This window comes from Molossus molossus, unplaced genomic scaffold (assembly GCF_014108415.1).
Source record: "Molossus molossus isolate mMolMol1 unplaced genomic scaffold, mMolMol1.p scaffold_m16_p_18, whole genome shotgun sequence".
Taxonomy (NCBI): Eukaryota; Metazoa; Chordata; class Mammalia; order Chiroptera; family Molossidae; genus Molossus; species Molossus molossus.
The window spans coordinates 15,260,257-15,283,378 of record NW_023425353.1 but is presented as its reverse complement, the minus strand read 5'-3'; the positions used below and the strand labels follow the sequence as shown (position 1 = coordinate 15,283,378).

Here is a 23,122-nt window from a genome sequence, read left to right as displayed (position 1 = left end):
GAAGATTAAAGATTTTGCTTCAATAAGTCACCATTTGTCATAGCTCTGAATATGCTCCTTATCCTAACTTTGCCTTGAGTATAGGAACAAACTGACTCTTCAGCCGCCGTATTCTCTTATACAGTGGAACCTCTGTTCTTGCACTTAATTTGTTCTGGAAGGCTGTTCGAGATGTGATTTGTTCAAAAACCAAATCATATTTTCCTATTAAAAATAATGTAAATTGAATTCATCTGTTCTAGACTCCCCAAAACAAAAATACACGAAAATATTCACAGCACAATTTCCTGAGATGTTATTGCGAGATTTCGCTGTAAACTGACTCATAGTTGTGTGTTCTCTCCTCTGTCCCGAGAGATGCATTTCTGATCATACAGGTAGGAAAGGGTTGTCGGGTGAAGTTTTATTCGACAATGCAGACCGTCTGTGAACAACTTGGTCAAGAACCCAGTTGTTTGAGATGGGAGACATTCGAGAACCAGGGTTTTAAACTGTATTATGGTGACCCACAAATGTATTTTACTATTAAAGTTAAGTTTATTTCCGAGGAGAAGAAAGAAACTGCAGTGAATGAAGGATCTGGAACCGTGGAGATATGTGTACTTCTATTTGTTTCACACTTTTTATTTGTAGTCTTCTTTTGCATCGTTCATTTGATTCTATTTCTTGGAAGTTCCTCACAGGAAGGATTATGTTAACTATAGTGAGACTTCCTCGTTTGCTGGAACACCTTCTAAAAGGAGGTGTCTGAAGTCTTCCCAGTTCTGTGGGAGGGAAGTTCTAAGACTGTGCCCTGGGGCAGGTCACTCCTGTTAGATTCTGCACCTGAAAGGAAGGTGAAAACACGTACTTTCATCCATTTTTGCCCAGGTCTTAGAAAATTTATTTTAAGATTTGACTAATGCCCAACCTTCAGAAACCTATAATTACCCCATTTTCACCATCTTCAAGCTAAAATCCCTTAATTTATTGGCAGGTTACTGTGGTTTCAGTAAATGTACTAGTATGAAGTTATCTTTTTAGAAAATTGTCTCGTAGGTCAAATTGATTAGTGTTTTCACAAAACCATCCCAGCCACTTATGTATTAAGTTAGCTGAGGTGAACATGAGATAAAATGATTTGGTTTGAAAACAGGTATGGAAATGGGAATAATATTTGCTCTTCCAGGGTTTTATTTTATTTTTTTAAAGAATCTTTACCTTTTTATCCCCCTTTTTAAAATTGATTTTGCAGAGAGAGGAAATAAGATGGAGAGAGAGATAGAAACATTGATGAGAGAGAACATCGACTGGCCACCTCCTGCATGCCCCCTACTAAGGATCTGGCCCACAGCCTGGACACGTGTCCTGACTGGTAATCGCACCGGCGACCTCTTGGTGCATGGGTCGACGCTCAACCTCTGAGCCACAGTGGCTGGACCCTTCCAGGGTTTTAAAAGCTAAAACTTGTGAGGTCTCTTCCTTGTCCAGTTTACTGGAGATAAGTTTGCTTTTAGTAAATTTTCACAGATTTATTAACTATTAATAACTAATGATTATATGAGTAAATTAGGAAAAATAGCCAGCTGAGAGATTTTGCAATTTAATTTGTCTGGTGACATTAAATTTTGAGTGTCTTATATGCTTATAGAACTGAAAATGATATGAAAAATGTAGCTTGAGTATATTTGGGTAATTTGAGACAGTTATGTCTTTTATGATGTTTTAATTTTCTGTGGAAGAGTTGATTTTTAAAAAAAAATCGATACTTCGAGCTGGGCGTTTTATTTAGGTTACACCGAGTATAGGCACTTCTGGAGAAGGCTTGTGTGTGTGCACATGTGTGTCCTTTTAAGCCTTGGATAAATATGAGCTATAGACACAGATGATCACTAATGAGTTTGTTGGCTTTTGCTAGATCTGAAGCAAAACCCTGGCATATAGTTGCTACAATTGGATAGTGCTACTGTGTTTCATTGTGGGAAACTTCAAACCTAGTTAGAAGAGAGAATAGTTTAAACATCAGTGTACCCATTGACCAACTGCAACAACTGTTCACTTCCCCTTTTCCTCTCATGGATTATTTTGAAGTAAATCACAGATATTTCATTCAAACCACAGATATTTCATTCACTTCAGACTGTCTCTAGACGATAATGATTCTCTTTAAAAAATACATATGTATGTACTTTAAAATTTTAATGATTATATATGCCATATTACCATCATCACAGAGTGGTGCCTCTTGAATGCTGTCGATTATTTCATAGCTTGGATCTCCAGCTTTGTAATAGTGGTCTTATATATTTCTCATAGGCAGGGTTCCCCTGTTTGTAGAAAGAAGTGCATTATTAAGACAGAATATTTCTGCCGGGATTACTAAATTTTACTTCCACATTAAGTTTTTAGTTTCAAAATTAACATTACATAAGATTCTTAATTTTAAAAATTATTTTAAAAATTCATTTTGTGTGAACATATGGAGAAACATTTTTTCCAAAGGGCATCCTTCGTTTTCTCCAGCAGATTTTAAATCGCGGATGCAGGTGGCCAATTAAAAAACACAGTCATCATTTGCTTTTGGAATTTAATACAAATAAAAGGCTCGAGGATATTTTTTTCCATTGATTTTTAGAGTGGGAAGGAGAGAGAAACATTATGCAAGAGAGACACGTTGGTTGGTTGCCTCCTGAACGTGCCCTGACAGGGCCGGGAATAGAACCTGAGACCCTTCATTGCACGGACCTACACTCCAACCACTGCCCCACACCTGCTCAGCTCTTTGAGGCTCTTTGAACTTGAGCATTAGTCATAAACCAAAGAATCAGAAGGTGGAATCAGGTAAGCAGTATTCTGTGTCACAATAGGTTATCTCCATTATTTTCCAATGTAATGTCGATTTGTTCTTCACCGCTCTGTCCTCATCTTTTGTGGTGTTTACTTGTTTATTTATTTATTTTTGCCTGACCAGGCTAAAACTATAAGCTCCTTGAATAACTTGCTCTGCATTGTATCCTTAGTACCTAGAATAGTTTCTGGCATATAGCATATGCTCAGTAAATATTCTGAGCGATTGAATGAATCAGTAGGTGTGTTTAAGGCATTTAGCAAGTACTTGGACAAACTTTTACAATAGAATAATTGGGAGGGCAATAAGATTCTTGTTTTGAAAACACCCTCAATGTTTCCTCCAGTGCTTGCATCCATAGGGAATCACTTTAATATGAGTCCACTGACATGGAAAATGTCAGTGAAATGTATTCCCATTTGTACTTTTGTGTCCACAAGGCATGCTTTAAGGTGGCTGCTGTTTTGTTTGAAATAACCTGTAGTGTATTTTTTTCTACTAGTGCCAATGAAAATGCCTCATTGCAGTTTCAAAATTATCTACAGCAGATTAAAAAAATACACTTTAAAAGGGCCATTTTGGCCCTGGCCGGTTTGGCTCAGTGGTTAGAGTGTAGGCCTGTGGTCCCGAGAGACCCAGGTTCGGTTCCCACTAAGGGCACGTACCTCGGTTGCAGTTTATCTCCGGCCCTGGTTGGGTCGTGCGGGTGGCAGCCACTCGATGTGTCCCTTTCACGTCGATGTTTCTCTCTCTCTCCCTCCCACTCTATCTGAACAAAAAATGGAAAAAATGTCCTTGGGTGAGGATAAAAAAAAGAAAAGGGCCATTTTGCTGGTCCCTAGAGGAGCCAGAAATGTAAGATTATGTGGCTATATGTTAGCAAGTTAACCGAGTATCATTTTAACTAACTGGAAACAGTTCTCCAAGATCATTTATAATCTCAGTTCCTAAATTACTTGCGTGAAAGAGCCACATTGCTGTACCTGTCACCTTTTTAGCATGATAATGGAAGCTAGGATGGCAAGAGTCTGCATTGTGTATGCAGCAAGTCCCTTTGGCTCACTGCGTAGGTCCTAAAAACACGTTTATTTCATAAATGCAAAGTGTCTACTCTGGTAGATTGTGGAGTCAGGAAGAGGAAAACGATCCTTGTTCGCAGTGAACTGGCAGGCCACCGGAAAGGGAAAAGGGAATGGGATGAAACGCATCACTGTTTTATCAAATCTGTTATGTTGTGGGTTGGTCATGCCCTTCATTTAGATAAGCCTGCCCTCAAATAATATCCAGGTTAGATTCTTTTAAAATAAAGATTAGAAACAGCAAACAATGAGAGAGTCCCCTATGTGCTTTAGTGAAGATGAGGAGTCAGGAGAACTGGCATGTTTCCTTGTGTTGCTAGTAAAACAGGGTTTTTTTTGTTAATCCTCACCCAAGGATATTTTTTCCATTGATTTTTAGATAGAGTGGCAGGGAGTGGAAGGGAGGGAGGGAGGGAGGGAGGGAGAGAGAGAAGCATTGATTGGTTGCCTCCCCGTGCCCAGACCAGGGCCAGGGATCAAGCCTGCAACCCAGGTATGTTCCTCTGACCGGGAATCAAACCTGTGACCCTTCAGTGTGCTGGTCAATGCTCTAACCACTGGACCACACTGGCCAGAGTGGTAGTAAAACAGGTTTGAGCTAGGTTATGCTGTCATCCTGACAGGTGTCACAGCAGGGCATGTTTTCCTCTGGAGTTCCAAAGGGCATGCTTTATACGTATTTAGACCACAGGAGCTGTTCTGGAATGGTAGGATGCTATAGTTTTATGCCAGGATTTAAATATTAGAAAGTAGAGAGACCTAAGCATTAGAAAAAAGTAAGACATTAGTATTAGCTTAACTGTACTAAGCAGTGAAGGTATCATACCTTTTGTAGTAAGTTGTTTCTATTTCCTTGTTGAGCTAAAAGGGTGCCATTCTAGAGTCAGGGGATGACCAAAATGGATTGGTCTTCTGACAACCATCCTGGGGGTAACAGTTGTGTTATAACTTTAGATGATCATGTTAAGTTAAGCTATGAGGTATGACAGGATGCAAAGTGTTAAGCAAAGTCTCACACTATGGTAAGTGTGAATGAAGGTTTGAGAGTTGCCAATTTGATGAGGTGTTGAGACACCTTTTCTGAAATTTGACCTAAGAAGTAAAAGAGTAGGCTTCAGCATCTGAACATGTTTGCATGATAGAACTTAAAATAATCTGTTGGGTACCTATAGACTATCTTGGTTTTTTTATCAAAGCTGCTGTTAAATATTGGTCCCTGAAATTCTAAATACAGGGTTTACTTTTTTTTTTTTTTTTAATCCTCCCCCGAGGATACTTTTCCATTTTTTGCACAGATAGAGTGGGAGGGAGAGAGAGAAAGGGAGAGAGAGAAACATCGACGTGAAGGGACACATCGAGTGGCTGCCACCCGCACGACCAGCCAGGGCCGGGGACAAACTGCAACCGAAGTACGTGCCCTTAGCGGGAACCGAACCCGGGTCTCTCCGGACCGCAGGCCGACGCTCTAACCGCTGAGCCAAACTGGCCAGGGCCAGGGTTTACTTCTTTACTCCAGTGACTGTGCATCGGCATTCATACCCTTCCCAGCGAAGCTCGCAGCAGGGGAGTCTGGCCCTGTCTTCTCTCACAACTTAGAGTTCTAGTCTTCTTCCTAGGACTGCTGGGTCTCTTCTCCATAACCCCTGCAATTGGCAGTAGGCTTCCTGGCCTACTGATGGCAGCTTTCTGTTTTGGGGACTGTGCTCCTTCTGCGAGGAAGGAGGCGTCTCTAGCAGGCAGTCAGGCCTGAGACACCCCAGCCTCACCCATCCAAGCTTCCTGTTACCCCTGAATACCCACCATTATCAACACAAAACAGAGCTAAGAGGCTGATAATAAGGCGGGTGTGATTTACCTTCCTATTTTTGTTACTTAAAAGTCAGTTTGTCATTACGTGTGTATGCCCTTGGGTGTGTCGAGCCGTGATTTAGAGCTTGGATCTTCTCCTTAATTCCCTTTATCAAATTCTGAGCAGTGCATTTTGCTGATTATAGTCCAGACTCAGTTCCTGTCAGGCCACATCCCTGCTCCTGGTTTCTTTTATGTATTCTCAAAATATTTTAAACAGACATGCTATGCCAAGCGATGTCTAACCCACTGGGAATCGATTAAAATGGGAAGACACGGGAGGTGTATTCACTGCTTGTTCTCTGCTCTCGTACATAATTTATAATGTATTCTACTCAACTACCTGAGTATTGGTCGGTGACTTCTGAGCCCAGTGAAACAGACGTTCGTAGACATTTCCATCATAACAGCCAAGTGCTGAATTTAAACACTGATCTGTGAAGTCGAAAGCATCAGTTAACGAGATGGCATCCTTCCTGAGAGAAAAAAACAAGAGTATGTGAGTATTTTGGGCTGCTCTTATGGATCTGATTAATCTGGAATGGTGAATAACAATACCTAGTTAGAGGTGGCATTATTATTCACTTTCGAACGACTCAGTTTTATTTTTCAAGTTTTTGATTTTGATCGATTATATATGTACAACACAAAGAATCAAATAGTTCTTAAAAGCTTGTTATTTAAAATCAGCATATCCTTTTCTCTCACCTCCATTAACTAAACCACCCCATTTCCACCCAGAGGCAATCAATTTCAGTCTTTTAACGGATATTTTTGGGTTTTACCCAAATGTCTCTAAATAACTTGCTTGTATTTCTACTTCATTTGTTCACTTTTATTTTTTATATATTTTTTTCTTTATTGATTTTAGAGAGAGAGGAAGGGAGAGGGAGAGAGATATAGAAATATTGATGAGAGAGAACATCCACTGGCTGCCTCCTGCATGCCCCCCACTGGAGATTGGGCCCACAACCTGGGCATGTGCCCTGACCGGGAATCAAACCAGTGACCTCTTGGTGCATGGGTTGACGCTAAACCACAGAGCCACATCGGCCAGGTGTTCACCTTTAGATATTGTCTGTTGACTCTCCATTGCAACAGGTGAGGGGTTATTTTTAGTATCCTTCTTCTTACCCTATCACCCCCTCACCCCAGCCTCTGCTTCCTCCCCTGCACCTTCCTGCCTCCCAATATAGTTACAGTTTTGGCCAGACTAATATTCAGTGCTTAGACTATTACGACTGTACGTATCCTATATGTTTTATGACTTTGTGAACCCTGTTCACAGCTGAGCCAGGTCCTGACCACATCTCCTGTTAGTGACCTACCCCGGGCTCCTTGCTCTCGCTCTCGCACTGCTGTCGTTAGTTCTTAGTGATTTCACTGTCTCTGTGGATGTTCCTCTAAAACCCAGCTTCCCAGTTCCTCAGATCTTCTGCTCCACTGGCCTTGCTCCCTCTGTCACTCTCTGCCAAGATGGGACCGTCATCAGCGTCTGCAGCTTTGCCACGATCTCAGCCTCATGTCCTTCCCCCTCTGGCTTTCTAGCTTACTCCCCCTGGTATTCTGACTCCTGTTTTTTTTCCCCCCTTTCAAGCTACAAAATGTGTTTGGTTTGAACCGATGGAATAAAATATTTTAAAAAATATTCACACGCTTTCCTTCCTTTTTAGCAAAGGGTGTAAAACATAGTATGCAATTGTTTAAACTCTCCCGACTCCTGGTTCACAGAGCGTTTGCAGTGACGGGGTACTTGCCTCCTCCCGCCTTTCTGGGTGGCCCCAGAGCAGCTCTGCCAGGTGGTTTCTGTGGGGCTGGTTATAACTCTTTGGCCCGGCTGGCTCCTCCCACCTGTGGAAGGTTCCTCTCCCGTGGTCTCACTTTCCTCTGTGTCCAGCTGAAACTTCACGCTTTGTTATGTCACGCCCTCCAAAACAGACTCAACACTTTTCCTTGCTTTGTCATACTTGTTTGACAGAACCCCATCCCTCGTCATCTTTAATGTTCCACTGACTTCGTGCCACCACCTTGCAGCTGTGGTTGGAAAAACCAATCCTGACGAGTCACGGGCTCCCGCGGGCCCTTTTGGGTGCCCAGCAGGCCTGTTGCATTGCTCTGATTCATTTACTTTCTTTTCTTAGATGATTACTTCACACTTTCTCTTCTGTCCTCAGATCTACACTCCCCATCTCCCTACCTCTCTTACCTAAATGATTTGGTTTCCTATTCCACGGAGAAAATAAAATGATAGTATGAGCATCCCCAAGTTGCCACCCATGATCTACACACACGGTGCGTTCTCTCTCTCAGCACAGGGCGACTGTCCGGCCCCCGCCTCAGGCCAGGACTTCCTTGTCCGCTGGAGGACAGCTTCAGAACTTCCCCTACAACACCAAACCCCTGCTCTGCTGGAGCATTTCCATCGGTATACAGACATGCTGTCATTTCTCCCATCTTTAAAATAAGCTTTTGACTCTCTTCCGCCTCCATCATCTACCCCGTATCTTGGCTCCCTTCACAACACGCCTTGAAAGTGCTATGCTCCCTTATGCCTGCTGTTTCCACTTCGTTTGGACTAGATCCGTTCAGGGGTCCACTCCCACCCCCACTGAAACACCGCTTGTCAGGATCACCCCATCATCATCTTTGGAGGGGCCCCAGACTTAGTGCGTGGGCTTCTCTGCACACACTCCCTCCTTGTGATACCAGCTTTCTCGTGGCTTTAAGACCCACCGCATCCCAGAGACTGCCAAACGTAATGTGTTCAAGACCAAACTTCTGATCTTCCAGGGTGGGGAACGTCCGACCTGGGGCCGTGGAAGGCCCTCGAAATCAGTACCAGCTAACTTCACACACCTCACCAAATTAGCCTGACCAAATAACAGCAGGCTCACTTTTCAGTGGATAATTTTGTATGGCCTGCGAATGGTGCTATAAATAGCCAAATGGCCCTCAGCAGAAAAAGGTTTCCCACCCCTGCCAGACCTCTCCAACCTGTTCCAAACCTGCCCTCCTATAGTCTGCCCATTTATAGTAAATGGCAACTCTGTCCTGGCCAAACACCTGAACTCTTCTGTCTGTTACACTCCATATCAAATCTGCCAGCAAATCCTGTTTTATCATCAAAATATGTCCCAATTTTGACTACTTCCCACCATCTCCAATGCTATCACCCTGGTCCCGTCCACTGTCCTCTCTCACCTGGACTATTGCAGCAGCCTCCTAACTGGTCTCCCTGCAATTATTAACCTGGCAGCTGGAGCGACCCTTTAGAGATACATCAGATTACTTCAGACTGTGTCTGTCCTAGGCTCAAGACCCTCCCGTTCTCACACAACGGAAGAGCCAGTCTTCAGTCCGACAATGATCCACACCCCCTCCCCGGCCCCCTCGGTAGCTTCTGGTCGCTGCTGTCATTCTCCACCTCCGCCAAGCCCCTCCAGCCCCTGTGGCCGCTTCTCTGTTCTCTGGATGGAGGTGCCAGGCTCGCTCTGGCCTCCGCATTTGTACTTATTCTCCACTTGGAACATGCTTTTCCCCAGCCAACCACATGGCTCCTCTCACCTGCCCCCTTCAGATCATTCCTCAGATGTCACCTGCCCTGGGTGGCTTTGACCTATTTAAAAAACAGTCCCACGCCCTCCCCCAAACCTCACCTCCAGCATCCCCGATCCCCTTTTCCTACTATCCTTCTCTTCATAGCATTCATCACTATTTCGCACACTGTATATCTGACTTATATTTTATGTCTGTTTGTCTTCTCTCTTGAATTATTTTATTAATGATCTGCTCCCTTCTGTTTTCTCTGTCCCTCTTTCTCGACCTGTTTTTCAGATGATGGACAGTTAGGATCAGTCCTTCTATTATTTTTTTTTTTTTTCCTGTTTTTGTCATTTTTTTCTGTAAGATTTCTGCAATTTTATCTTTCAATCCTTCAGTTGAGTTTTTCATTTCTACTCATTCTTTAATTTCATAGAGCTCTTGTTTTTTTGTTCTCTATTACTTTTTAAGAAATGAAATTCTTATTTTATGGTCACAATAGCTCCTCCTCCCTCTTTGAAGATATTACTGACTTTTAAAAATATATATGTTTTTACTGATTTTTTAGAGAGAGAGGAAGGGAGAGAGATAGAAAGAAACATCGATATGAGAGAGAAACATCAATCGGCTGCATCCTCCACGCCCCCTACTGAGGATCAAGCCCGAAACCCGGGCATGTGCCAAGCATACTCTGGCATGTGCCCTGACTGGGAATTGAACCAGGACCTCTCAGTCCATGTGATGCTGCTCAATCCACTGAGCCACACTGGCTGGGCAATATTTCTGATCTTTAAAAAAAATTTGTTTTTTAAATCCTTGCCTGAGGATATTTTTACATTAATCTTCAGATAGAGCTGGAGGGAGAGAGGGAGGAAGAGAGAGAGAGAAACATTGACGTGAGAGAGACACATTGACTGGTTGCCACTGCGTAACCCCAACTGGGGCCGAACTACAACCGAGGTACGTGCCCTTAGCGGGAACCAAACCCAGGACTCTTTGGCCCGCGGGCATCGCTCTTACTGCTGAGCCATACCGACCAGGGCAATATTACTGATCTTTTAAAAAAAAGTTTTTTCTTCCTAAAGATTCTCTTGTGTCTTTCAAGTTGCCTTATTCTTGCTTGCTTTGGTCTCTTTCATGTCCGGGACTGCCCTCAGGTATCTAGTGACCCCGAGTGTCTGGTCATAGCTAAGAGTCGGGTATTAACTAGTTGATTAGAAGTCTGGGTGTGCTTGTTAATGTGGGGTGACTATGGGGTAAATTGGGTGGACGGGGGGGACCCTGGCATCAGTGTCTCTCCTTTGGGATGGTCAGATTCGTTAGAGAAGGATCATGTTCCCATCTTCGTGAGGGAACTAGCCTGGCTGCCAGTTTCCCGGGAACCGTGGACAAGAGGACTGGGGGAGGGCTCGTCAGCATCTGGCCTGTATTTACTGAAGCCCCTTTTTCCTGTAGGGTAGCCTCATCCTCACCCGTTTACCTGTCTGCCAGGGTGAGGTCAAGGAAAGTTTTTTTTTTTTTCTCATCCAAGGACATTTTTGCATTTATCTTCAGATAGAGCGGGAGGGAGAGAGGAAGGAAGAGAGAGAGAGAAACATCGATGTGAGAGAGACACATCGACTGGTTGCCACCCACACAACCCCAACCGGGGCTGGAGACAAACTGCAACCGAGTTACATGCCCTTAATGGGAACTGAACCTGGGACTCTCTGGTCCACGGGCCAATGCTCTAACCACTGAGCCAAACTGGCCAGGGCAAGGAAAGTCTTTTTTATTTTTATTTTTTTCTTTATTGATTTTAGAGAGAGAAGGGAGAGGGAGAGAGAGATAGAAGCATCGATGAGTGAGAACATTGACTGGCTGCTTCCTGCATGCCTACCCCTGGGGCTTTGGCCCACAACCTGGGCATGTGCCCTGGCTGGGAACTGAATTGGTGACCTCTTGGTGCATGGGTCGACGCTCAACCACTGAGCCACACCGGCCGGGCAAGGAAAGTCTTAAAAATACTTACGGAGGAGTACTTTTAAGTACTGGGGACTCAGCTCTTTCTGAAATAAACTTTCATCTCATCCTATCAGTCACCTCTACCCCCACTGCCAGAGGTGCAGGGTCCTGCTAGTTCTTGGAATTAACTTGGTTGCTTATCCCAGTTCTAGGGAATGATTCATTTTTCTCGGGTCTGCTAAGTTACTGTTTGTTCATCTACTTCCAATTTTCATGTTTCTTCTCCTGGTCTCTTCTCTTTGTGGGTTTATGCCTTCATAAGATTTTAATCCATTTGCTAATGTTTTAGTGAGTCTTCAGGAGGGATCAAAGTAAATGCATATGTTCAATCTGCCGTCTTTACCTGGAAGTCCCCTAACTGACATTTTCTGGTCACTTAAACAACTAAAAACTATTTGGGTCAGTTAATTACCATTACACAGAGAGCTAGTTTTTAGTGTCACTTAGAGTAACCTGCCATCCTTCATTCGTCATCTCAGAAATCTGAGCGCCGTACAGAATAATCAAGGCTGGGAGTTGTGACACAGAACTGTTAAAAGCATGGAGTCTGTTACATCCCTAATTACCCTGCAGCAGTAGGAAGGTTACTTAGGAACATAATGTGAGTAAATCAGTTTGTGGGTTTGATGCCTGCATGAATGGTCTGTCTGCATCACCGCTCTCTGTTTTGTCTTGAATCATAAGCTTCTGGAGTCAAGTCCAGCCCTTAGAAATGCTGTTGCAGATAAAAATCATGCTTATGAGGCTTACGCTTTCCTTGTGTTTCATCATCACTGCCAGTCAGGGCTAGAATGTTATTGTCTTCGTGTGCTTTTAAATGCCAAGCTTTTTGAAAGGTAGATACACTTGGGCTTAGACAGTGCAACATTCAGTTATGCTATTAATGGTTTCTACTCCTGGATTCCCAATTATATAAGGAAAACGTTAATACCTGAGGCATAATTCTGTGTGTGTGTGTGTGTGTGTGTGTGTACAAATATATATATATATATACACACACAAATATATATATATATATATATTTAATGGTTTAATTGAACATTTACTGACCACCAACTATCTGTGAGGTTCTTATGTGGAGTCATAAATGGTATGCAACATGTTGCATATTATTAGAAATAAAATAATTTGGTCTAGTTTTTCTTTTAACTGCCAACATGCATATATTATTATTTTTTTAATTTCAAAAATCTGTTTTTGTATTCCGTTAGCCTTGTTGATAGTTCCAGGGGAGAGTCACACACACATGGATCACTCCTCCTCCCCTAGTACAACTGGCGTTATATTTTTTCAAAAAAGGTTGTGTTCTCAAGTTAGCCCATGTTTTGGACAATGGTGACTAATTTGTATTGTTTTAATTTGTTTCTTCTAGTACCCTGGTTAGGTTGGGGCCTTGGTGTTTTTATTTAAAATCCTCACCAGAGGATATTTTTTCATTTATTTTTAGAAAGAATGGAAAGAAAGGGGTGGGGGAGAAACATCGATGTGAGAGAGACACATCGATTTGTTGCCTCCTGAATGACCCCAACCAGGGCCGGGGATCAAACCTGCAACCCAGGCACATGCCCTTGACTGGGAATTGAACCTGTGACTCTTTGGTCTGCAGGCCGATGCTCTAACCAGACCAGCCAGGGCTAAAATTTATTTGAGAGAGAGAGACAGGGAGGAAGGTCAGGGAGAGAGGAAGAGGGGGGGAGAGAGAGAGAGAAAGAGAAACATCGATTTGTTGTTCCACTTATTTATCATTCATTAGTTGTTCCTTGCATGTGCCCTGATTGGGGATCAAACCCACAACCTTGTGTATCAGGACGAAGCTCTAACCAACCGAATTACCCAGCCAGCATAGTCTTGATACATTTTCAAACCATTGCATCCGTGTATCATGACCCTAAACTGCCCTGCTTTAATGTTGCATTAAAACTATTTGTATTATTGTTTTACAAATACGTATATGAATTACTAGGTTTTTTAAAAATTTTTTATCTTAAAGCTAAGGAAGGATTAAAGTAAGTTTAATCAACTTAGTAAGAGTTTACGTAAGCACACTGAGCAAAGACAAGGATATATTTGAAATAAACAATAGCCCAACCTGAACCTTAACATACAGCTTTGAAGTGCATGCTCTGGGGTCAGACAGGCCCAGAGTGCACCCACCTTCTCCTCTGGCTAAGTGTGTGACCTTGGGCAAAGTACTTAATTCTACTAAGCCTGGATTTCCTCCCCAGTAAAATGGCGAGATTAATAGTATTCACTTCAAAAGGCTGTAAAGATTCAATGAAGTGATATATGTAAATCTTTGGCATAGTGCCTGGCACACATAAATACTCCTTCAATACTAGCTACGATTAGGACTCATTATTAATACATATTATTCATATGTAGTAGGCTTCATTTTACTCATATTACTTTTATACTATTACTGTTTCCTTGACAGTGTTGAAGAGTTCAATTTAAGTAGTTAGATAATTTATTCTTAGGCATTTTTATTTCTGTTTTTCCCACTTTTAATTAATCCATAATGCTTTATGTTGGTGTCATAACGCTCGGGTGTAAATGTCTCCAGGGCCTTTGCTGCCTTTGCCAGGTCCTATTTAGCAAGGTTTTGGAGTTTGATGTGAACGAAGGGCCTAGGGATATTTGCTGAAGATGACCATGGTTTAAGGACCAGCCACTCACCGGATGAGGAGGAGCAGGTCCAGGTAGGCTGTTCTCGCCGCATCTACTTGGGCCCCAGACAGGAAGCCGTCGTGGAGAAAGTCGCCCGTGTTAGACAGGATGCCGTGCAAAGCAAAGAGATCACAGAGACGTTTGAGTGCCTGCTGAACGGCTGGTTCATTGTCTAGTTTCTCCAGAGCTTCTGCAAAACTCTTCACAGTGACATAGTAGCAGTGTGCCTACAAAGACACCAAGATGCATTAGCCTCTCCTCTCTGATTTCTGACTCCAGAGGTCACCCTGGGACTCGGCAAGATGCCGGAACCAGCGTGCCGCGGCCACGTGTTTCCCAGCAGGCTGACAGCAGCGGCCTTTTCTCCCAGCTCACTGCGGGTCTCACGCAGCCCTTCTGGGAGTGTGTGGGCGCACATGCGTATGCTGGGGCCTGGTGGGCTCTGGCACCGGCCCGTAGTTTTCGCATTTTGTTTGGGCCAAAGGATACAGGAGAACTGGAGGCTGGCCTGGGGGTAGTGGAGGACACCACTTTGCTCAAAAACACAGCTTTTTACTGCCTGCCACGGTCAAGGTGGTGGCGGTGTGCGCACGTGCTCTTATGTGTGTGCTCTTGCGGGTGTACTCTTGGGTGAGAAAGGAAGGGTTCGAGAGGTACATGAAATTTATCCCAGCCAGAGAGGCAACTCCTTGAGGTAAGCAGCACTGTAATTTAGCCCTTGTGCTGCAACAGTCTGGCTCTGGGGGACTTCCGGTCAAGACGGCGGGTAGGTAAACATGGTATCGCCTCCTCCCACAACCACATCAAAGTTACAACTAAACTACAGAACAACCATCATTCAAAACCACCTGAAATCGAGCTGAATGGAAGTCCTACGACTACGGAATTAAAGCAGCAGCCACATCCAGACTGGTAGGAGGGGCGGAGGCGGACGGGCTGGTCCCACACCCACGTGTGGCGGATAAAAATCAGGAGGACACCTCGGCTGGGAAGGTCCTCCCTGAGGACTGAGGGGTCCCCGTCCCACACCAGGCGCCCCGCTCAGGGTCCCAGTGCCAGGAAGAGAATCCCCATCACTTCTGGCTGGAAAAACCAGCGGGAACTGAGGCTCAGGGAGGCTGAGGCGACTGGAGCCCCAGGCAGCTCCTTAAAGGGCCCGCGCACGGACTTATCGGACTCTCTCCCTCTAAGCTTGGAGGGGAGGCAGCTTGAGGGGCACCAGAGACATACAGGGAAGAACTGAGCTGTTTGGCACTGGAGCGAGGGCTGGAGAGGGGGCTTTCTCCGGGACAAACGTGCTGTCAGAGGCCTTTGTGCCTTTGGTGAGCCCTTCCCTGGGGCGGCACACAGCCACCATATTTGGGACTCCAGCAACCTGGCTCACACTGGTAGCCCCGCCCTGGTGACTCCCTGAGGCCCCGCCCCACCCAACTTTCAGGCCCACCCAAGCTGTTGCCAGTTGCTTTACCATAGGATTGGCCTGTCTTGGATCCTGCTTCAGGTTTTCCTAGATTGTTTCAAACAAGCAGCATCTGGTCTCAGATAGCCCCATACCTCTCATTAAGTAATACACAGAAACAAACACAGGGAGGCAGCCAAAATGAGGAGACAAAGAACAGGTCCCAAATGAAAGAACAGAACAAAACCCCAGAAGGAGAACTAAACGAAATGGACATAAACAACCTAACAGATGCTGAGTTCAAAATAGTGCTTAAAAGGATGCTCAATGAACTTAGTGAGGGCCTCAAGAGCATAAAAAAGGACCAGTCAGAAATGAAGGAGGCATTAACTGAAATAAAGAATAATTTACACAAATTCAATAGTAGAGTATGTAAATCCAAGAAGCAAACCATTGATTTGGAATATAAGGAAGTAAAAAAACACCCAATCTGAACAGCAAAAAGAAAAAAGAATCCAAAAAAATGAGGATAGTGTAAGGAGCCTCTGGGACAACTTCAAGCGTGCCAACATTCGCATCTTGGGGGTACCAGAAGGAGAAGAGAAAGAACAAGAAATCGAAAACCTATTTGAAACAATAATGGCAGAAAACTTCCCTAACTTGGTGAAGGAAACAGACATACAAGTCCAGGAAGCATAGAGAGTCCCAAACAAGATGAACCTCAAGAGGCCCACACCAAGACACATCATCATCAAAATGCAAAGGTTCAAGACAGAGAGAGAATCTTAAAAGCAGCAAGAGAAAAGCAGTTAGTTATCTACAAGGGAGTTCCCATAAGGCTGTCAGCTGATTTCTCAAAAGAAACTTTGCAGGCCAGAAGGGAGTGGCAAGAAATATTCAGAGTGATGAAAAGGAAGAACCTGCAACCAAGATTACTCTATCCTGCAAAGCTGTCATTTAGAATCGATGGCCATATAAAGAGTTTCTTAGACAAGAAAAAGTTAAAGGAGTTCATCACCACCAAACCATTATTATATGAAACGATGAAGGGTCTTTTTGAAGAAAAAGATAAAATATATGAACAAACAAAATGGCAATGAATACATATCTATCGACAATGGAATCTACAAACAAAATGAACAGGTAGAACAGAAACATTCTCATAGATACAGAGAATATTTTGTTGGTTGCCAGATGGGAGGGGGGTTGGGGAAATGGGTGAAAAAGGTGAAGGGATTAAGAAGTACAAATTCGCCCTGGCCGGTTTGGCTCAGCGGTTGGAGCGTCGACCTGCGGTACAGAGAGACCCGGGTTCGGTTCCCGCTGAGGGCACGTACCTCGGTTGCAGTCTGTCCCCGGCCCTGGTTGGTCGTGCAGGTGGCAGCCACTCGATGTGTCCCTTCACATCGATGTTTCTCTCTCTTTCTCTCTCTCCCTCCCGCTCTATCTGAACAAAAAAATGGAAAAATGTCCTCGGGTGAGGATAAAAAAAAAAAAAAAAAAAGAAGTACAAATTCATAGCTAGACTGACAAACCTCAAAGGGAAAGGGGTTGGGGGGGGGGGATAAACCAAAGTACTTATATGCATAACCAATGGACACAGACAATAGTGTGGGAAAAGGTAGGAGGGGGGCGGGAGTGGGGAAGAGGGGGTCAAAGGGGGAAAAATGAGGTACATCTGTAATACATTCAACAATAAAGATGAAAAAAAAACAACAACAAAAAACAGTCTGGCTCTGTTAGTTCAAATAACCAGTTGGTAAGTGACCACTGACCTCAGCCAGGTGACAGGCGCCTGCCAGCCAGGCTCCTTCCTGGGAGCACCTCTTTGCCACAGCCCAGCATCAAAAGCATTAATGCCCGACCCGCAGGAGGCGCTCAGGACTCTGCTTTCCTTAGGTCTGAAATCCTTTCTGATTGGTTGGTGCCCCTGCCCGACTCTCCTCAAGCCCAAAGCACAGATTATTTTTATCTGGTAGGACGTATGAATTCCACGGGGGAAGAGTGGAAAGGAGAGTGCGCAACAGGTCTCAAGTGTTTATGTGCGTACAGACTACCTGGGGATCTTGTCGAGGTGCAGGCTGCAGGTCAGGGGATCTATACATCTAACAAGCTCCCCAGTAATGCTCATGCTGCTGGTAGTGACTTCGTAGCAGGCTTAGAGTGTCTTGAGGGTTCACCGGTGTTCACCCAGGGGGACAAGGGTCATTGCAGGCTGGGGAATTTCGTGTGCAAGGGGCAGCCCTTTCAGGAGGCAGCGATTTAAACGAGACTGAGCCCTGGGGTGTACTGAGATGAGAGGCACCCAGGGAATGAAGGGCTGTGAGTGACAGGCTGGTATTTTATTCTGTGGGGGTCAGGCAGCTGCTAACATCTTCAGCAGGCCAGCCATCTGATCTGCCTTTCCCAGAGTGGCTTCACCTGGGTGCTAATGACACCGGTGTGCCACCCGGACCCGTGCTCACAGCCACGCTGGGTTTGCAGCACTGGATGCGGAAGATGGACAGGTGTGCTCTGCTGCCCTGCGGGCCAGCAGCCCGGTGCCCACACTGGACCCCGTCTGGCAACACTGCAGACTCTCACTTTTGTCGCCGAGGTCCCGCTTCCCTGTTCTGTCCTGAGTGCCATATGCTTAGATTCTTGGCCTTGGGTTGAGGATGGAGTGATGAAGAGCTGCCGGAGGGCCCAGGCCTCTGCCCTGGAAAGCAGGATGAGGACCAGAGAGAGCAGGTGGCCTCTACGCTTCAGTGGAGGCCGAGTTAAATCCTGGCACCATGCTCTGAACACACTGAACTTTGTTCCCCTTGGTGCGGATTTCAGTCCCTCCTGGCTAATTTGTGGGGAGGGGGTAGATGTATAGTATTTATACCCTAGGCACCTCTCTAAATTTTACATGCATTAACTCATTTAATCTTCATAATAATCTTACAAGATAGGTACTATTATTAGCTCCATTATGCAAATGAGGAGACTGAGGCATGGAGAGATGTGTTCCCTGTCCAAGGTCACGTGGCTGGTAAGCAGTAGCTGCCATCCAAACCAGGGCATCCACCTCCCCGTTAAGAGTGTGGAGTCTATTAAAACAATTAATTTATTTCCCAATTGCAGTTGGCATACAATATTATATTAGTTTCAGGTGTACAACATAGTGATTGGACATTTATATACCTTCTGAACTGATCACCCCAATAAGTCTAGTACCCGTCAGACACCATGCACGTCATGACATTATTGACTCCATTCCCTATGCTGCACTTCACATCCCCGTGTAGTCTGTACTCTTAATTGCTGCCCTGTGTTGTTGCCAAAGTCACCAGAGACTGTGGCTGGGTTATAATGAGTGCCAGCATTTGCTCCAGGGCTCCTACATCTCTCCTAGGCAGGGGCTGAGATTATCGATCAGAGCCCACCCGGCAGAAAGGCCTCCCCCATGCCTCCCTGTAAGACAGACAGAACGTTAAAGCCCAGAGAAGGAAGGACTCCCCTTCGGCCAGGGCACGCTCTCACTTTCTTGTCCACCGTTCTGCCATTGTTCCCTGCCCCTCTCGCGCTGCTGTCCTTCTCCACCTGCACATTTACAGTCCCCAGGGGTCCCCAGGTGGGAGCTTGAGGCTTCTGTAGAGTAGATGGCCTCCCAAAGCACAGGGCCCAGAAAGTGCAGATTTCTGTGTCCATTGTGACTGGAGACTTTGGGCAGCACCTCCCCCAAAAGCATCACTTTGCTCTTCTCCCCTGGGCTAGTGGAGCTTCTCACCCTTGGCACCCCCCAGAACTTGGGGCTCACCTCCCTCACTAATGCACAGTGGCTCCCTGTGGGCACAGCTTGCGTCCTTGGAGGAAAAGAAAGGAAAGCATCTTAACTCAGCCATTTCCTACCTCTGGGACTAACTCCCCTCCGAGTTAGTGTCTGCATCCGTAAAACAGAGACTGTGCTACTCTCCCTTCCGGGGTTGTATGTATTAAATGAGGTAACCCAGGTGCCTGGCTGGTGTGGCTCAGTGGTTGAGCGTTGACCCATGCACCAAGAGGTCACCAGATCGATTCCAGATCAGGGTATATGCCCAGGTTGTGGGCTCGATCCCCAGTGGGGGGCATGCAGGAGGTGGCCAGTCGATGTTCTTTCTCTCTCATCAATGTTTCTCTCTCTCCCCCTCCCTTCCTCTCCCTAAAAAAATCAAGAAGAAAGAAAAAAATAATAAATGAGGTTACCCTGGCGAACAGTCTGTTTGAAGGCAGACACAGATTTGCAAAACGGATGAATGATGGCGGCTGTGGTTCTTTCTCTGGTCATCTGGTGAGAGCACAGCCTTGGCTCCCCCTCCTGTGTGTGATGGGACCTTGAGCACATTGTAGCCCAGCTAATACCTGCGCCTGCCAATGTGATGGAGGTGGCGGGTCACCAGGTGGCGCTCATGTGCAGCCTGCCGGACGAGCCCTGCCTCATTAAGGCTGCTGCAAACTCCTTCAGGGCTCTCCTGTTTCAAGGCTGCCATTTTCTGGGCCTGATGACTGATGATTGAAATGAGCCCTTTGGTTTTCCAGCCGCCGAAGCTGGAGCTCATTTTTATTTTCTTTTATCCTCTTAACATCTCTATATCTACGCACTCCTCCCCATACCTTCTGCCAAATTCATGGTCAGTACCACCCTCTGCCCTCACCCAGATTGAAGGCCTCTAGCCTTCAGTCCATCCCTCCTGCTACAGCCTAAATGATCCTTCTAGAATGAAACGGATCAGTTCACTCCCCACCTCCATACAAACTCTGCAAAGTCTCCCCACTGCAATGAAAACAAAACCCAAACTTCTGGCAAAGGTGCGGAAGGTCCCAGGCCTCACTGATCTCTCCTCGTTCCCCTTCCTTCCTCTCCTCATTCAGTCTTCTTCCTTCACTCCTCCTTGAGAGGATGCATTCCTCTGAGCACCACACCTTTTCCTGACCGCTTCTCTTGCACCTGCTGTTCCCTTTGCCTGGAAACCTTCTCCAAAGGCACAGCCTCTGCCCTCTGCCGGGCTGATTTCAGCTCGTCCTTGAAGTCTTGGCCTACACGCCTCTACTGGGAAGCCTTTCTGACTCCACAGGGTGGGGGGAGACGCACCTACCCCGGGACCCTCTGGCAGCCCGCACCTCCCCATCAGCACTTCCTTGGTCGCTGCTGGGATTGGGCACCGTGGAGCCCCGGGGCCCAGCCCGATGCCTAGTGTTCAGTGGGTGCTCATATATTTGCTGACTGACTATGAATTATGCACAAACACAAAACATAATGGAAATTCAATCAGACTTCTAAGGATTACCTGTGGGACTAACGAAAAGACTTGACCTGCTTTTCTATCTGGGAGGAAATATTTGAACAACCTGAAGCAAATCCAATAACACTGCCTCATCACGTTTTTCCCTGAGAGCTGCCAACAAGATTGCTTTGGAGTTAAAGCCTTTAATTAAAATACTTTGGACTAAAGTCTTGGAAGTGAAATGAGGGCAGCCACTGAGCAGGGCTGAGGAATAAGGGCAGAGCTCAGATTTTCCCAGCAGGCAGCCTTCTGGGGAAAAACGGGTCCCTTTCCGCTTCACCGACAAACAGCTCACCTTCGCAGCCTGGAGGTGAATGACGGTGGTCTGGTTCCAGGCCTCGTGCCGGTCGGCCCCGGACTGCAGCAGAGCCTGTAAATGATGCACTGAGTCCTTTATGAGCCTGGAGGCCAAAGACAAGGAGTTCAGCTTCTTGACGGGGGGGAAAGAGACTGGTGGTGGTTGGTCCCTCCGAGGTTGAAATGATTCCCAGTTATTAACCACTTATGTGTTACAAAGCTAAATGTTGATATGCATGATCTCTTTAACTCTTTTAAGTTTACAGTGGGCAAAGCTGAGTCCAGGAGAGGTTAACTGGCCGGCTCAGGGTCACACAGCTGGTCAGAAATGGAGTTGCTCATAACCTAGGAGCTGTGAGGAGACTCCAGCCAGTGTTTTCAGGCTGTCGACTGACTTCCTGTGGCTGAGCCAGGAGAGTGGTTTTCTGTAAAGGCTAATGGGGCTTGTCAGCACCTGGCCCGCTCCCCGTTCTGTCTAAGGGCCTTGAGAGAAACAAACCCTGGTCCTCCAGACCACTAAACTGATCCTTTGCCATTTGCTTAACGTTTATTATTTTTATTTTATTTATGTATGTATGTATGTATTTATTTTTATCCTCACCCAAGGACATTTTTGCATTTATCTTCAGATAGAGCGGGAGGGAGAGAAGGAGGCAGAGAGAGAGAGAGAGAGAGAAACATCGATGTGAGAGAGACACACCGAGTGGTTGTCATCCATATGACCCCAACCGGGGCTGGGGACAAACTGCAACTGAGGTACATGCCCTTAGTGGAAACTGAACCCAGGACTCTCTGGTCTGCAGGCGGAAACTCTAACCGCTGAGCCAAACTGGCCAGGCTATTATTTAATTTCTATTCCATACCCACCTACTCATGACCCTTAGAATTTATAGAATTTGTAGCAAACTGTTTATTAAGCAATATTTATTTTACTTTTTCAGGGAATAGGTAAGCAGATGTTACATTGAGTTCCAAGAAAAAGCAATATAAAGGCATTTAATCACCTTTACCTTAATTACACTGAGCACCTCAGTTTTCCCTTCCCCATCTCCTCCAACTAAAATGTTAGTTCTGTGAGGCCTGGGCTTTTTTTTAAAATTAATATGGTTTTTATTGATTAGAGAAAGAGAGAAATGGAGAGGAAGGGAGATGAGATAGGTTGCCTCCTGCACGCCCCCTGCTGGGGACTGAGCCCGAAACCCAGGCATATACCCTGACTGGAACTGAACTGGTGACCTCTTGGTGCATGGGTTGATGCTCAACCAACTGAGCCACACTGGCCAGATGAGGCCTGGGCTTTTGATCAGACTGGTTTGTTGATAAGACTTTAGTGCGGAGAATGATAGCCTGACATATTATAGGCACTTAGTAAATATTTGTGGAATAAATAATGTCTCAAGTTGCTTGTGACCTTGAGATAATTATTAACCACCCCTGGGACCACAGTTTGGGGTACCTCTTATTATACACTGAAAATATGTTTTCCAAGTTGTTTTTGGTGTTTTAGTTGAGGAGGGGTTCAGAAGGTTTCCTTTTTAGGTAGTTAAATCTCTCCATCTTTTCGACATGGTGTCTTTGCTTGGCCAGGACCTCTCTTTCTTCAGCCCCTCGTATGCGTGGACATTTCTGACACACAGTAGGTGTCTGGCAGTATTTGCTGAGTGACAGAATGGATGAGTCCTTGGTCTTATTTTTGTTCCCTGAAGCCTACTGGATCCTGGAAATGAACTAATTCTATCCCTTGATATAGTTATCTTTTGAAAATTATTATTAGATTATGGAATATTTTGAACATATGCGTTTTGCTTTGTTTATTGATATTTACATACTGATACATTTGTGGTATTTACCTATGGGTGTATTCTTTGTATTGCAAATCAATAAGAACCTAAAGGTTTTTTTTTTTTATCCTCACCCAAGGACATTTTCCCATCTTTTGTTCAGGTAGAGTGGGAGGGAGAGAGAGGAAGAGAGAGAGAGAGAGAGAGAGAGAGAGAGAGAGAGAGAGAGAGAAACATCAACTTGAAAGGGACACATCGAGTGGCTGCCACCGCACGACCAACCAGGGCCAGGGACAAACTGCAACCGAGGTACATGCCCTTAGCGGGAACCAAACCTGGGTCTCTCGGGACCGCAGGCCGAGGCTCTAACCGCTGAGCCAAACCGGCCAGGG

At 45.4% G+C, this 23,122-nt stretch overlaps 1 protein-coding gene across 1 annotated transcript in view; it reads right to left on the bottom strand.

The window, feature by feature from the left end:
* Positions 1 to 516: 516 nt before the first annotated feature.
* ACOX2 (acyl-CoA oxidase 2) overlaps positions 517 to 23,122 on the bottom strand; it is a 35,364-nt gene continuing 12,758 nt past the window's right edge. Inside the window, exons 12-16 of the mRNA XM_036267527.1 lie at positions 20,948 to 21,053; positions 13,975 to 14,192; positions 6,098 to 6,230; positions 2,203 to 2,306; positions 517 to 825 (exon numbers count right to left, since the gene is read on the bottom strand). Coding sequence (XP_036123420.1) covers positions 2,244 to 2,306; positions 6,098 to 6,230; positions 13,975 to 14,192; positions 20,948 to 21,053 — 520 coding nt within the window. The 3' untranslated portion in view covers positions 517 to 825; positions 2,203 to 2,243. The remainder of the gene's footprint in view (positions 826 to 2,202; positions 2,307 to 6,097; positions 6,231 to 13,974; positions 14,193 to 20,947; positions 21,054 to 23,122) is intronic.